We start from the raw sequence: 14834 nt of genomic DNA on the forward strand, positions 1-14834 counted from the left end.
CAAGCCTCTCAAGGTGGTCTGGGGGGGATGAGAGCAAGAAGCCATTGGGGGGGTGGGGGGTGTTATCGCCATTTGGGGATGCCTGCTTGCATCATGAAAAACAGATCCTCGGCGCCCCAAGTGTGCATGAAATGAAAACGGGGCTCTTGACGCGCTGGAGACTCGCCCTATACCTGGTCCCATCGGCCGTGGAGGGAGTGGATGATGGAGGTCCAGAGCTCTGCCAAAGTCGCCTGTACTGAAAGTCTCTCCCCGCCAAAAATCTCCTAACACCACACCTTCCAAATATACCAACCAGTAAGATTCCCTACGATCTTCCATACCTCAGAGTGGGCTACTGTCGGCTCCAGTACTTGGCAGATGGGTAGAGCCTCCAAACTGCCCATTGCGCAAGACCCATCCTCAATGATGAAGATTGTGTCCTGCATCCCGGCCTCATACAAAAGGTGACGGCCCTAGCTGACTACCTGCCAGTAGAAAGCTCCCCATGAGATACATCCCAAGCTGGGTGCTATATGGCGGAGAATGCGGCATGCATCTGGACTAACCAACTCCCCACTGCCATGCCTCCATGTACCAACAGCCATAAGAAATATGAAACCCTCCTCAGCCTCTAGCTGTCCCATAGGCGCCGCCAGAAAGTCCACTGGAAAGCATCCGTGATGCTGTGCTCCGCCCAATACCTACTACATGAAGGTGCCTAGTCCATGTCCTCCTGCATCAGTACGTGTTTGCCAATCCTGACTGTGTACTCTAGTACTCCAGGAACCTCGGTGGCTTCTTGGTGACCGCAGTGGCCGGCCATAGCCACTCTCCAGGGTCCCACTCCAGCTCATCAAGTGGCTTGCCCTCCCAAATCCAAAGGCACCACTCTCATAGCTCCTCCTAGAACATAAGGGTCCAGACACCACGTCTTCCCCTGAAGGCCAACCACCCGAATCCTCCTTCATGGAAGGACACATAACCCCTCCTCTTGGTGCCCTCTGTCAAGGACCAGACACCCCCCCTCTTACACGGTGAAGAAAGTCCCATGTGAGGCGCCACCCACTCTACCTGCCACTTGTACAGGGATGCGTGTTGGTGAAAACCTAGCGGCTCATATCTCACCGGGCTCTTATGGCTCTCGTATCGGGGGGTCAAGCCACTCCTGAGGTATTGCTATGTCAATCTCCCTTCTCCTCAACTCAACTCCTCTAGCAACCTGATGCCCGCTGCAACACCTCTTGGTCCACCATCCTGTACACCTCCCGCCATGTCCTGATGGTAGCCGGGCCGGCCTCCCAACCAGCCCACTAGATGTGGGGGTACTCACCAATCTGTATCCCATCCCGATCTTTGACCTGGGGGTTCCAGATTACTGGCTGGCAGTCTATCTCCTCTTGGCATACCAGGGGGCTCTGAATTAGGGCCTTACGGAGGCCCTGCCACACACGAAGTAAGTTGTGTTAGGAAGGAGGATCTGGGAAGCGTGATCTAGGCCATCGTGAAGATTCACCTCAAGGATGGCCTCCAATCACCACCAAGCCTCGGTCTACACTCTTGGAGACCCTCCTGCAATAGGACCTTCCATGCTTGCCCTCTTGGTGTGAGACCGTGGACTCCCTTTGACCGATGCGGAATGATGGTCACCCACGCCACCTTGGCCTCCTAGGAGTCCCTGGAACCGTCTGACCTAGCCTAGAGAAAATTCCGAACAAGGCGGTGAAGCTGAACTACACAGGATGAAGAGAAGCACCAACATGAGGGGATGTATCAAGTTGTCGCTAGGAGGACCTGGTTAACCACTAGGGCTTGGCCTGCTAGGGAAAGGCGAGCTCTACTCTAGTAGGTTAGCTTCCTCCGAATAGAGTAGAGGACTAGAAAAAATTGCTAGGCAGGAGTGATGTCGAGTCCCACTTGGAATCCTAGGTAACGGACGGTTGGCCCTTTGCACACCCATCTAGATCCCAAGTGGATGCCCCACTTTGTGCTAGAGTCCGGGTCCGTCAGGAAACCAACTGACTTTCGCCAGTTGATTTTCACTCCCGCTGCAGTGCAAAACAACTCGAGAGCTAGTCTCACTCTCTCCAATATCAGCTCATCGTCCTCTATGTAGAGAGCTGTATCATCTACATACTCTGAGTCTAACAACTCCATCTCCTCTCTCACCGGAAGTCGAAGGCCACGTAACCCGCTCACACGTGACCTAAGGAAGTGCGACATCGCATCTGCAAAGAGTCGGAATAGATATGGAGCCAGAGGGCAGCCCTGTTGGACTGATCTCTCCAGCTGAAACTCCTCCCCTCGCCTGCCACCTATGAGAACCCTATCGGTAGCTGATCTATAAAGTGCGGAGACCCCGTGAATCCATGCTTGGGGGAAGCGTAACCTAACCGTGGTGCCCTTTAAGGAGTTCCAATCAACCATGTCATAGACTTTCTCAAAATCCAGGAGTAGTACCGCCAATCCTTGACCACTGTGCTAGGCCCACTCAGTCGCCTCAAAGAAGGTGAAGACATTGCCTAGGATGCTCCTATCCGGGACAAAGCCTGTCTGTGTGTCATAAATGATGTCTGGAAGCTCAAGGTGGAATCGCCTACCAATCATCTTTGCCAGTGCCTTGTAGGCTACTGACAACAGGGTGATTGGTCTCCACTAGGATAGCTCCAACTGGTCTTGCCCTTTGGGGAGGAGACTCATAAGACCTGCCAATAGACTCCCTAGTATCCTTCCTGAGCTGAAAATCTCCTGGAAGGCCAACAGTAAGGGGTTCTTCACCACCTCCCAGTAGGTAGTGAAGAAGGCCTTAGAAAGGCCATCCTCTTTCGTGCATTTCTGCTCATCTTGTGCATGGAAAACCTCCTCAATTTCCTTCTTTGTGAAGGGGTCTAGGAGGGAGCGTTCCATCTCCTTTGTGATGAGGAACAGGATGTGATCCTAGACCTGATGTCTACATCGTTGTCCTCTGGCTAGGGCTGTCTTTTGCTGGAAAAGGCGTCTGTAGTAGTCAGTGGCAATCTCCATCATCTCATCTAGGCTAGAGCGAATCCTCCCGTATTGATCTCGAAGGCCTCGTATCTGCTCTCTTGAGGTGTGGGGCTGATGTACTTGGAAAAACTCCTTGCACATCGTGTTCCCCTTCCTCGCCCAAAAAGTTACTGAGGTGCGGAATGAAAACTCTGAGTACCTGTTTTCTAGGCCAAGGAGGGCTACTTGTGTGTGCACCTCCTGTGAGAGGAGGTTGGGATCCCTTGGTGCCTCCTATAGTAGTCTCAGTATGGCTGCTAGGTCTCGCCGGAGTGCTCTCTCCTCCTCCCAGCTCTACTGCCTGGCCTGTAAGGTTGCCTCTTGGCAGATATGGCTTAACTTGGCTAGGACCTCTGTAACCTCCTCTACGATCCTGTCCCTCCTCCCCCACTCCCAAGTCCAAATAGACTCGATTTGTCTCTTCACCTCCTCTCTCCTGTAGATTGAATTCGGGATCCGACAGGATCGTGTGTCTAGGGCAAAGGTTGGGGCATCAAGTGTCAAGAGAACCGGGCAGTGATTAGACAAAGTGGTGCCAACCAACTACCCTACTTGGCTTCCGTGAGAGCATCCCCACTCTCTCACATAAAACCTGTCCAGCCTCTCGAGCAAAACACCGCCTAGCCGCCTGCATCCCCAGGAGAAGTCTAGCGACCTCTCCCTCCTATGGAAAGTTGGGTCTCTCCAAGCATCGTGTGCTCCTACTGCCAGTAGGAAGACCTCCCATGCCTCCTACTCCTCCCTAGCTATGCCTTGGTAATTTCTGCCTTTGCCCTGCTGGTCCTCTAAGGCCTCCAGGTTGTTGAAGTCTCCTCCAACAATCTAGGAGTCCATCTCTGGGAGTCTTGTTTGCGATCTCCGCCTAGAACCTACTACGTGTCCTAACCTCAGTAGGGGCATAGACATTGAGGACTCCAAGGCACAAGTCCCTAATATCCAATCTGATCCATAGAATCCTCCCTGCCACAATCGTCCCATGGTCCCTTAGACAGGCGGTGAGGCTTGCGGCAATAGAGGTGCATACGCCTCCACTCCTACCGTGGGCACCAATGACGTGCTCCCAGTAAGTGTGTGAACTACGTGGGAGTACCTTTCCCACCTGTTGGGCTCGGGCGGGCATGAGCTTGTGCTCCTGCAAAAATAAGATGTTGATCCGTCCGGCAACTCCTATTGAACAATGAACTTCTTGGAACCGTGTGCCCCGCTATAGTGGAGGCTGTTCACATTCTAGGTAGCAAGATGTTAACTCATAGGGAAACCTCTGACTGACCAAACATGCATCTATTCAGTGTGGAAGCTGTTGATGAGAAAGAAAAGCTATGAAGCATATAGATATGCTTTGTTGCAAGCTTGGACGGTGAACTCCATTCTCCCATGGTAGCCCTCGGGCTACCATGGGGGCGAGAACTCCATTCTCCCATGGTAGCCCTCAGGTGGACCATGGGGGTGATAGATGCACCTGGTGGTACCACCAAGGCATCTATCAACGAGGCTAAGAGGCGTGACTCTGTACATTGGTAGAAACTGGCCGCCTGTGCTAGGGGCCACTTGATGACATCCATCGGAGCTCTCCACTGTGGAGGGGCTCGAAAGATAATGCTCAGATGTGGGACCTTGGTCCCAGCCCACCAGTTAATGTCCATCATGCAATCAGGCCACTACTGGGAGAAGAGTACTAGTCCTCCTTCTCCCATCCACTAGGAGATGTGGTTTGCCACCTAGCTCTTCACCTCCTCCTCTATCTGTATCATCGTCCAATCTCCTATCTATGAGAGGTCTGAAGAAAGAAAGCGTACTTTGGTCCATCCGATGGTGCTAGTAGATGGACCTTGCCGCTCGTTGACTTATGCACCATGAAGATTCCCATCTCTAGAGGTAGTGGAAACTCTCAGCGCTCCACAACTTGCAGGTAAGACCACGGACCATTGTGAAAAAACTCCTGTGGTAGCAACCGCGCTTGTCTTAGGAAAGTGTTATGGGCGGCATGGACGGATGAGCTAGAGTCTATGTGAGGAGGGGGGGGGGGCGGGGGTTAGGCTGTTGGTGAGTGGAGGATGTCGGCGTATGGGGCCCCTCACCTCTTGTTTGGGGGGGGGGGGGGGGGGTCACCCGAACTAGGTGGGGATCAGGGGGGCTAATCGGCGGGGGGGGGGGGGGGCGCGGGGGGTGAGGAGGGGAATGGTGGGATGGTCGGAAACATAAGGCAGGTGTGGGGGGGAGGCAGGTGGCTCTTGAGGGGAGAGGGTTGTGGGCTAGGGTCAGGGGGAGAACCGTGGGGAGGAGGGGGCGGAGGGGAGGGTGTGGGGGATGTGGGTCCTCCGATGAGGTGGCCTGTGACGCCTTCGTAGAGGGTGGATGTGGAGGCATGTGATCCTGTTGGGTGGGGCGAGGAGGGGGGGTACCACGTGGTGCTCTGTCGGGTGGGCGACGCTCACCCTCCTGCTCCCTGCTGTCGTGGTTGTGTCTGAGGGGCTAACTGCGGCCCCCCGTGCCATCTCTCTCTCTGTCTTCTCTAGACCCATGTAAAGCCGTCTACATCCACCTGTGGGCCTGTTGGTGAAGCTGCCTTGGCTTCGAAGTGCGTGCAATCTGCTGCCTAATGCCCAAAGTCATGGCAACAGAGACTGCCCTGGTTGCCCAATCACAATAACCGGCTATTTGAAGGAGTGTCCTCGTGCCTCAATCTCCAGAGATTGTGGTATATTCTTTGTCTCTTTCAGTGCCACTCGTACCTTTCGGACTCTTGTGGCTGTCACTACGTCTGCGAAGGAGGCAGGGACAATACTGAAGAGCCGTCCAAAGTCCTCCACTAACTGGCGATACTCTATCGCCAGTTTGGGGAAAAGTAGGGTAACCAGATGCCTTAGGAACTTGTTGTGGAGTACGAATGCCTCCACTGTGCAACCACTGTACCAGGAAACCATGTAGATGACCCCCTTCGTTGAAGCATAGGGTGAGCTAGCCAGTAGCTCACGGGCTGCATCTGCCGAGGTGAGTTGTACCATGAAAATCCCTTGACCCATGAGAACCGACTTCACGATCTGCGCTGTGCCAATGCGCAGTGTGGAGTGAAGCCAATCTTGAAGCTAGGCCATGGATGGGGAGTGTCCTACTACCTGACCAAAGATCATTGTTTCTTTTAGCTCTAGCTCTATGGCACGGACGGCTAAGAGTTGTTCTTCACAGAGGACAACGCACAAGGTGTTTGATTGGGGGGCACTCGCAGAGTGCACCGGCATCTGACCAGAGCTTTCCATTGCGCGTCCCTATTGAGAACCTACCAATCACGTTGCTGTGTTGTTGCTGGAGGTGAAAGTGTTGGTGCAAATGGAGGGAGCAAAGGGGGGGAGGGGGAGGGATTTTGTTTTCCGGCGGAGGGGAAAGTGTTGGACTCCACTGGTGGCCTAATCCCGTGGGTGGGGGCTTGATGGGCTGAGCCACAAGGCGAGGGATGCGGGGACCGCATGGGGGGGGGGGGGGGGGGGGCAGTTCTAGGCGTGGGCCGTGCGGGGATTTCCTAGCTGCCAGCAAGCCGGAGGGGTGTGAAGAGTGAGGAGAAAAAGCTGATGAGAAGGGGGGGGGGGGGGGGCGCGTCAAGAAGGTGGTGGTGCACAGCGCAGGGGGAAGGCACAATGGCGGACAGGCGGGAGGAGGGAGGCATAGTGGCGGCCAGGAACGGGAGGGGGCACGATGGCTATTGGGAGGAGGGGGAGGCGTGATGGCAGCTAGGCAGGAGGAGGGAGGCGCAGTGGTGGCTAGGAAGGGGGGGCGCGATGGCTGCCAGGAGGAGGGGAAGGCGTGATGGCAGCCAGGCGGGAGGAGGGAGTTGCAGTGGTGGCCAGGAAGGGGAGGGTGCGATGATGGCCAGGAGGGGGGGAAGGCGTGTTGGCGGCAGGAGGGATGGGGGAGGCATGATGGCGGGCAAGAGTGCGTCGGCAGGGAACTTCATCGGACGTTCGTTTTAAAAAAAAAGAAATGTGTATAGAGAATACCAAGGCCAATTTGAAGGGCCTATAAACAAAGAAACGATGGTTTGTTTTACCAGTTCCCTTCTCTAATAAGATTTCTAGGCATCTTAACTCAACTTGATGTCACTCTTGTTTGAATTGCTGTAAAATCATAGTATTATCTAACAACTCACATCTAAATTAATTAGACGCTGGCATTCGTACATATCAGAATCACTTTGAAGGAATTAGGAGTAGATGTATACATCCACGCTTGAAAAGGGTGAAGGAGCCTATATTTACAACTGCAAATTTGCCCCCTCCAGCTGATGTACAAGAAACACCCGATAGATTGCCTAGTCAGGGGTGCAGTTCCCTTGCTTAACTCTCTATATTTTGTACATAGTCGTTTGCCTCACAGTTTGTACTCTGTTTTCCTTTAACTAGTAGAAGGATGATCTCTCTGAAAGCAAAATTGGTGTCTGGTTTAAAATCAAGATTAGGAAGCCATTGAAAGCTATGATGCTAATTTAAAATTTGTTTCAGCAAATATTGATGAATCCTCAATCTATGGGCTGGAGATTTAACTATTCGTTGTTTGCAAGCATGAAGATCAGTTCAACATCATTGACAACCCATGCAAAATGTGAAGCTTTGACTTACAAGGTAGTATTGGGTGATGCTCCTGAAGACATTTTGGAACTGATGTTAGATGGTCAAACCACCCGCCTAGGAAACTGTTTGACTTTGTGATTTCTAGTTTGCCTTTTGCATATACTCCTAGTAGAAACTGAATGTAAATTTCTTCAGCTATGGGCATCCCCTCACAGACAAAACTGGTGTAATATTGAAAATATTGTGACATTCTTATTGAAGAATGCATACTTTTCCAAAATCTTCCAACACAGTGAACTGCCTATTTAACTGCTTAAGCTACCTGACTTGGGTGCCACAAGACTGTATATTACTTATTTTACAGCGTAATTGTACCCATCCCACACTTACAACATCTACATGATAGATAAATACAACCGAAATCTGATTGAAATAGACACAAAGTCACCCACAATCCCCACCGACACAAGCAAGCATGGCATAACCAAATCCCTTCAGCATCTGCATGTTTCTGCTTCTCAGACCCAAATTGAATAAGCACAGTGATATAGGCTGTAATTACAGCCAAGAGCTCTTTCTCATAGACTTACAAATCTGCAAATTCCTCTCTGCATCGTGGAGATGATGACTCTCATAGGCCACAACTCAGCCATCCTGCATTAAAACAACCCCAATGCTATTTCCACATGCATCACATTGAACCACAAATGACTTCCTTAGATTGGGCAACACAAGCACAAGATCTGAAGTTGTCTTTTGCTTTCACTTTTCTAATGCTAAAATTTTTACTTTTGTTCATCTAAATGGCATATTTTTCTTTTACAAAGTATACAATGGAGATGCAATTTCAGCAAATCCACATACATCCTGTAGTAAGAATATAAATCCAAGAAGCTACGGATCTCATTTATGTTCTGTTGGGTTTCACTCACGGCTACACTCACAAAGGAGTGTCGGTGATCCTCAATAGGACACTGGGGCACTTTTTACCCTCCGTACAAGAGGTTTCTCCCCCAGATTTTTTCCCTTCATTTTATGTGCCTATGCTACACAGTTTTGGGCACTTATCGTGTTTTACACACTTCGGGTGTGAACACCCTCTTACAACCCTAATGTTTAAGGGTTGTACTTTGTACTTGCACCTTACAATTCAGTTTATTGCATTGGGTGTCGTGCTCTCACATACACTGTCAACTCCACTCTCAGCTAAGCTTCGATCCATACATGTTCTCATAGTTGGTGTCAGATCTGTGTTCAGCTCAGACTTCTCTCTTCGTTTCGGCCTAAATTTGGTCAGCTGCTCGTTAGCAACACCGGTTGACACGTGCATCAGAAGTCTTCACCTCTGTCAGAGCCGCCCTGCTCCAGCATTCCCTATCTGCTGCCCTGCCTACAGCTGAAATGCTGTCCCAGCCAGCGCCTCCTCCAGCTGCCCTGCCTGCAGCAGAAATGCTGCCCCAGCCAGTGCCTTCTGCAGCTGCCCTGCCTACAGCAAAAGCACCGCCTCCAGCGCCCATCGTCAGCCAACAGCTGTGCCACTCTGCCCTGTCCCTCTGCTCCTGCGCCTTCCAACGCAACCCACCGTCTACAGCTTCGCCTTGCCCTTGGTGTGGCACCCGTCTGTATGGCTGCACCTCGTCTGGAGCTCCTGTGCCCGCCTGCCAGGCTTGCTCCCGCCACCAGAGCCACCTGTCTCCTATGCCACCAGCCTTAAGCATAGGCCGTCGCCTCCAGCACAGGCCGTCGCCACCGCCACAAGCTTGTCAGCTCAGAATCGAAGGTACAAGTTTTTTAAATTAATTTTTTAATTTAGATTCACTTCTGGGGAAGGGGCTTTTACCCGGGCAAGCACTATAAGCTTCAATACATGTTTGGGACATGATTATTGTAGAGATTTCTTGGCAAATCAGTCAAGAATTTTGGGGCTTTTGGGTATCGAGTAGAGATTGGTATAGTATAGTTTTAGTATAAAATAGACTGATTTTGAGCATTTTGGGGCAAGAAATTTTGGGGCTTTTGCTTCTAGAGTGTTGCTGAGCATTTATCGCATCTTGGACTGCCTGCATTATATACAGTTTTGACAGAGAGTGCTTCAATTCGCTAATTACAACAAATTACTTGCTGTAATTTCTGGAAATTCTAAGTTTTCCACGTTGGTCCAGCTTGGGACATTTTTCTTTTGCTCTCTGATCAGCATTGTTTATCATGGCAAATCAGGGAGGTAATGTATTTACTTACATATCCAAAGAGGATCGGTTGGATGGTAATAACTATTCACTCTGGTCCTTCATGATGAAAAATATGCTGATAGCGAAAAATCTTTGGGATTATGTCAGTGGTAAAGAAGTGAGGCTTGGAGTTGTGGCTCCAGCTACTCCTCCAGGAGGATGTGGACAACGGGCAACTTAGCCTGTTTAGCTTGATCCAACTCAACCACTTCCCTAGAGATCAGCAGCACAAAAGGTATGGAATACACGAGATGCACAGGCTTTGTCGCTAATTGCATTGACAGTTCAGTGGTCTATTATCCCTCACATTCGGTTTGCAGCTTCTTCACGAGAAGCTTGGCTGACCTTGGAGTAGATGTTTGCTAGAAAGAATGAGACCAGCATCTCTTTTTTGAAGAAAGAGCTTGAAACATTGAAGATGGATGAGTGTGATTCTATGCAGGATCACCTAAATAAAATTCAGGACTTGCGTGAGCAACTTATAAATGTTGATGAGTATTACTCAGATGCACTGTTGATATCTAATACCGTGAATTCATTGCTGCCCTCGTACTTTGCCTTTCATATGGCCTTGAACCTCACCATGAGGATTGCCCCATAGCCACTTACTTTCCTTCAGCTAGTCAATTTGCAGAGGAGGAGTAGACCCGAAAGAACAATGGTGTGGATGTTATAGCCTCTGAGTAGGCTTTTATGGCACGACAGAAGGGCAAGGGTAGCCAAGCAAAGAATGCTTCGTAGAGCTTTGGGACTTCATGTACTTCACAAGACAATAAGAAACAAGGGGACATGCAAACCAAGAAGGGTAAGTATCATTGTTGCAAAAAGCCAGGCCACTACATCACTAAATGTAGAAAGCACATAGCCAAGGAAAAGAAGAAGGAATCAAGGATGTTTGTTTTTGATGCTCCTTCCACTGCTACTAGGTCAGCATCCTTTGTTGCAGACAAGGACTATTGTTTTATACCTGCAATTATGACTCTTCTTGGACCGATAGAGCATTTAGCTCTACTGAGGATGCAGACACATGGTTTTCTGATAGTTGTGCATCTAGGCATATCACATCTCGCAGAGATTTATTTGTTTCTGTTGTTGTAGCCCCGGTTGGCAAGTCTGTACAGTGTGCCAACAATGCATCATAACCTATTAGAGATATTGGGGAGATTGTGTTCACAACCATTGATGGCTCTATTCTCCACCTACAGGATGCCTTGTTTGTGCCAGGTATAAAGAAGAATTTGTTATCTATTTCTTCTTTGGCACGGTTTGGTCTGTAGGTCACCTTTGATGATAACAGATGCATAGTGAAAGATAAGGAACACATGACTTTGGTTTTGACTGACACTCTATATCATGGGTTATATGAGTTGGATGCTCTTTCAGTTGATCAGTCGGCTTATTTAGCGTCCACTCTCACTCTTGCTATGTTATAGGCCGAGTTATGGCATGCTCGCATGGGGCATGTAAACTATGGTAGCTTGGTGCTTTTGCAGCAAACACAAGTGCTTGATGGATTACCTCTCTTGGAGAGACCTCTTGAGCACTTATGCGAGGGATGTATTTTGGGAAAAATGCATTGGTTTTCATTTTCCCGTGATGTTGCTTTTAGAGCCACTGCCAGGTTACAGATTATGCACTTAGATGTATGTGGCCCTATGCAAACAAAGTCATTGGGTGGCTGTTACTATTTTGTCACTTTTATTGATGACTTTACTCGCTTCTGCTAGGTCTACTCTTTAGTGAAAAAGTCAGAAGTGTATCTTGCATTTTTGGCTTTTCTAGCACTTGTTGAAAACCAATCTGGTTGTAGGGTGAAGACTCTCCGTTCGGATCGAGAGGGAGAATACATGTCCTCTGTGCTGAATTCTTTTTTGAAGGAGAAGGGCATTGCTCATCAATATACTAATGCAGAATGGGGTTGCAAAGAGGAAGAATCGGTCACTCATGGAGATGGATGGATGTATTCTGAAAGCAAAGAGCTTGCCATATAGTTTTTGGATGGAAGGAGTTATGTGTGATTGCCATGTTTTGAATAGATGCCCCACCAAAGCATTAAAGAATATCATGTCTTTTGAGGCTTGGAACAGTCAGAAACCTTCTGTTGGTCACTTTCGTACTTTTGGGTGCCTTGCATTTGCACACATTTCCAAGGTACTTAGAAAAAAGTTGGATAACAAGGTTGTGTTGGTATCCTTCAAATGTGGCCATGAACGTATTGCCTCAACCTTTGTGGGGTCCATACGTATACCATCAGTTGATATAATGTTTCTTAAAAAATGGATTTCACGCAAAAAAAAAAAAGTTTTCTTGTCATTGATAATCAGCTTATACTTGCATAACCCATTGTACACAATGTCCAAGGGCTCTCAATACTCTGGCTCATTCTTTGAATAGACAATCATGTCATCAAAGAAAGTAGCCACAAATGCCCTATATGGCCTAAAGGTGCAATCCGTCATCCGATTAAAACTGGAAAGAGTATTCGTAAGTCCAAAAGGCATAATAAGAAACTCATACAATCCAAAAGATGTCATGAAAGTTGTCTTAGCTACATCCTCTAGTCTAACGTGTATTTAATGATACCCACTTTTTAAATCTATACAGTTGAATATGGCTATCCTCTACAATCTATCCACCATAACATCATCGATCTAAGAGATCAAAAATCAATTATTTATCGTGATTTTATTCAAAGCATAATAGTCAATGCACATACGCCATGAACCATCCTTTTTCTGTACCAAAAGGACTGGAGAACAAAAAGAATATGAGCTGGACTGAATCAGTCTTTTTTCTAACAGCTCATTCACTTGACTCATAATCTTCTCTTGTTAGGCTGCCCTAACTCTATAGGGTGGCTTATTAGGTGGGCTACTTCCATGGATAAGATCTATGCCATGATCTTCAACTTGTTTAGGTAGTAGCTGCCCTAGAAGTGACTGAGAAAAGCAATCAACATATATTTTTAGAAATGATAATCGATCCTTCTCTAACTTAGATATATTTCCAATATTCTCACTATCATCCTTATCCTTAGTAAAAACCAAGTACGTTGAAAGATGATTACAGATACAACAAGGATAGATTCCTGTTCAACTTTACATCAAGTGGAAGAGTCTTTTCCTTATGTTGAATAATGATCTCTTTTGTAAGTGAATCAATCACTGCATGCATACAATGACACCATGGCATACCAAGGAGCACATCACAACCCTCAAGTGGAACAATAAAGAACTCTTCGTTGTCCATGCATCCCTAAATGTGCAGCTGAAACTTTCCAATGAGTAGTGTGACAGGCTTTGCGTGACCCTTACATGCAATTTCAACTTTCCCCATGGGTCCCATATCATCCTCTCTAATACCTCAATAGACTACCATATCTACAAAGATGAAGTTGGCTTATGCACCATTATCAAAGAATATCAATGCATGCTGATCCCTAATTTTGCCTATGCTCTGCATAACTCAATAGCATCATCATTGGACTGATAACTAACAACATCAAGCACCAATTCCACTAATGTTTTGGGCTTCTTTCTATTAGAATCTCCCTAATTTTTTGATTTTTCAGCTTGCTGTCTATTGGGACACTCCTTTGCAATGTGACCATCCTGTTCACAAATGAAGCATTTATTTGCAGCCATCAATTCCCTACGTTGTGCCAATGATATTCCAACCCTTTCTTTGCTGTTTTGGCCTCTTTTTGGGCTGATTTTCAGATTTGCCTCTTTTTCTTAGCATTAAACAACTTTTTATTCACCTTGTCCCCACTCTCTTGGAAGCTTGCATCCTTGCTATGGAGTAAAGCATTGGCTATAGTAGCAGTATCTATGAGTTGAGACATCCTAGACACAGTGCATTGAATGCAAAAATCCCAGATTTCTCTAGGCAGCCCACATACATATTTTTCCACTTACTCATGGAGTACCAGTGGACAATAAGAAGTGATGGGCAGTAATGCATCCCAAAACTTTTTATTGTATTGCTTTAAAATACTGCAATCCTTTGCATCAAGCTTTATTTCAAGCTATCATGATGTCTACCTCAAAGGTACTTGTCAACCAATTCGGTGCAAACATTTCCTTAAATTGTACCCATGTTGATGGTGCTCTACGTTGCATGAAGAGTATGGACCACCACTGCAATGCATTCCCCTTGAAGAAAGTGACTGTCTTTCAAATCTTTGAAGATTCGATGAAGTTTTTCCCTGAATAGGCTGCGTCAAACTGCTGAATGAAGGTCAAAGCTTTCAGCCTACCTTGTGTATCATAAGAACTCAAACTTCACTACCTTTCCACCCTCATTTAGTCTTTTATTGCCCCTTTGGATGTCAAGTTTTCATACATTGGCTACTACAAAAAGGGTGCATTTGCTGTATTTAACTCATTCCCTAGCCTAAACGAAGCATTTGCATGACCAACACTCATTTCTTGAGCCCCATAAACACTCAAGAATGTAGTTGCATTACCAAACATGCCACTTTGTGCCTTGGGCATCAAACCAATGCTACCATACATAGGATTATGTACACTTTCAGCCATACTTCACTACATTGGGCCTTGCACACCATGCATTGGCTATTGCATACCAGAGGGAGTTGTGCCATACATTCAAAAGTTATGCTACCACCAAAGTATCCTAGCTACCCCATCATTGCATGCATACCTAGCTGTCCAAAATCCATTGGATTGGTACTTTCATGATGGTCTTGCATTTGCACACCTTGCTCTGTAAATGCCAATTATTTCTCTTCATTGGCTTCTTTGGAAGCTTCATCTAAAGGATTTAGCATTACCTTTGGTGCACCTTGCTGCCTTGAAGGAATAGAAGATGACTTTTTATTCTTGCCCTTGTTGTCCTTCTTCAGAGCATTCAAAAATCAAACAAACTAAGGATCCTTTGCCAATTTAGCAAAGAGATTTGATACTGCCCTCATCTGATTCTTGAACTGGTCATCAAATTCCTCTTCTTGTTGGTCATCAATCTCATTTTGCCTTGAAGGCCTTGCATTTTGTCCATCGACTCCAACAATAACATT

At 47.5% G+C, this 14834-nt stretch overlaps 2 protein-coding genes across 7 annotated transcripts in view; one reads left to right on the forward strand and one right to left on the reverse strand.

The window, feature by feature from the left end:
• The window catches only part of LOC148041840 (uncharacterized), a 225348-nt gene that overhangs the window by 64453 nt on the left and 146061 nt on the right, over positions 1 to 14834 (reverse strand). The gene's annotated exons all lie outside the window — the stretch shown is intronic.
• Positions 1 to 14834, forward strand: part of LOC148041841 (uncharacterized) — a 218362-nt gene that overhangs the window by 57569 nt on the left and 145959 nt on the right. Inside the window, exon 3 of the mRNA XM_087683157.1 lies at positions 7500 to 7619. Within this exon, the coding sequence (XP_087539283.1) occupies positions 7500 to 7619 (120 nt within the window). The remainder of the gene's footprint in view (positions 1 to 7499; positions 7620 to 14834) is intronic.

Source organism: Lygodium microphyllum, chromosome 1 (assembly GCF_053477565.2).
Source record: "Lygodium microphyllum isolate KBCC chromosome 1, Lygodium_microphyllum_v1.1.10, whole genome shotgun sequence".
Classification (NCBI taxonomy): Eukaryota; Viridiplantae; Streptophyta; class Polypodiopsida; order Schizaeales; family Lygodiaceae; genus Lygodium; species Lygodium microphyllum.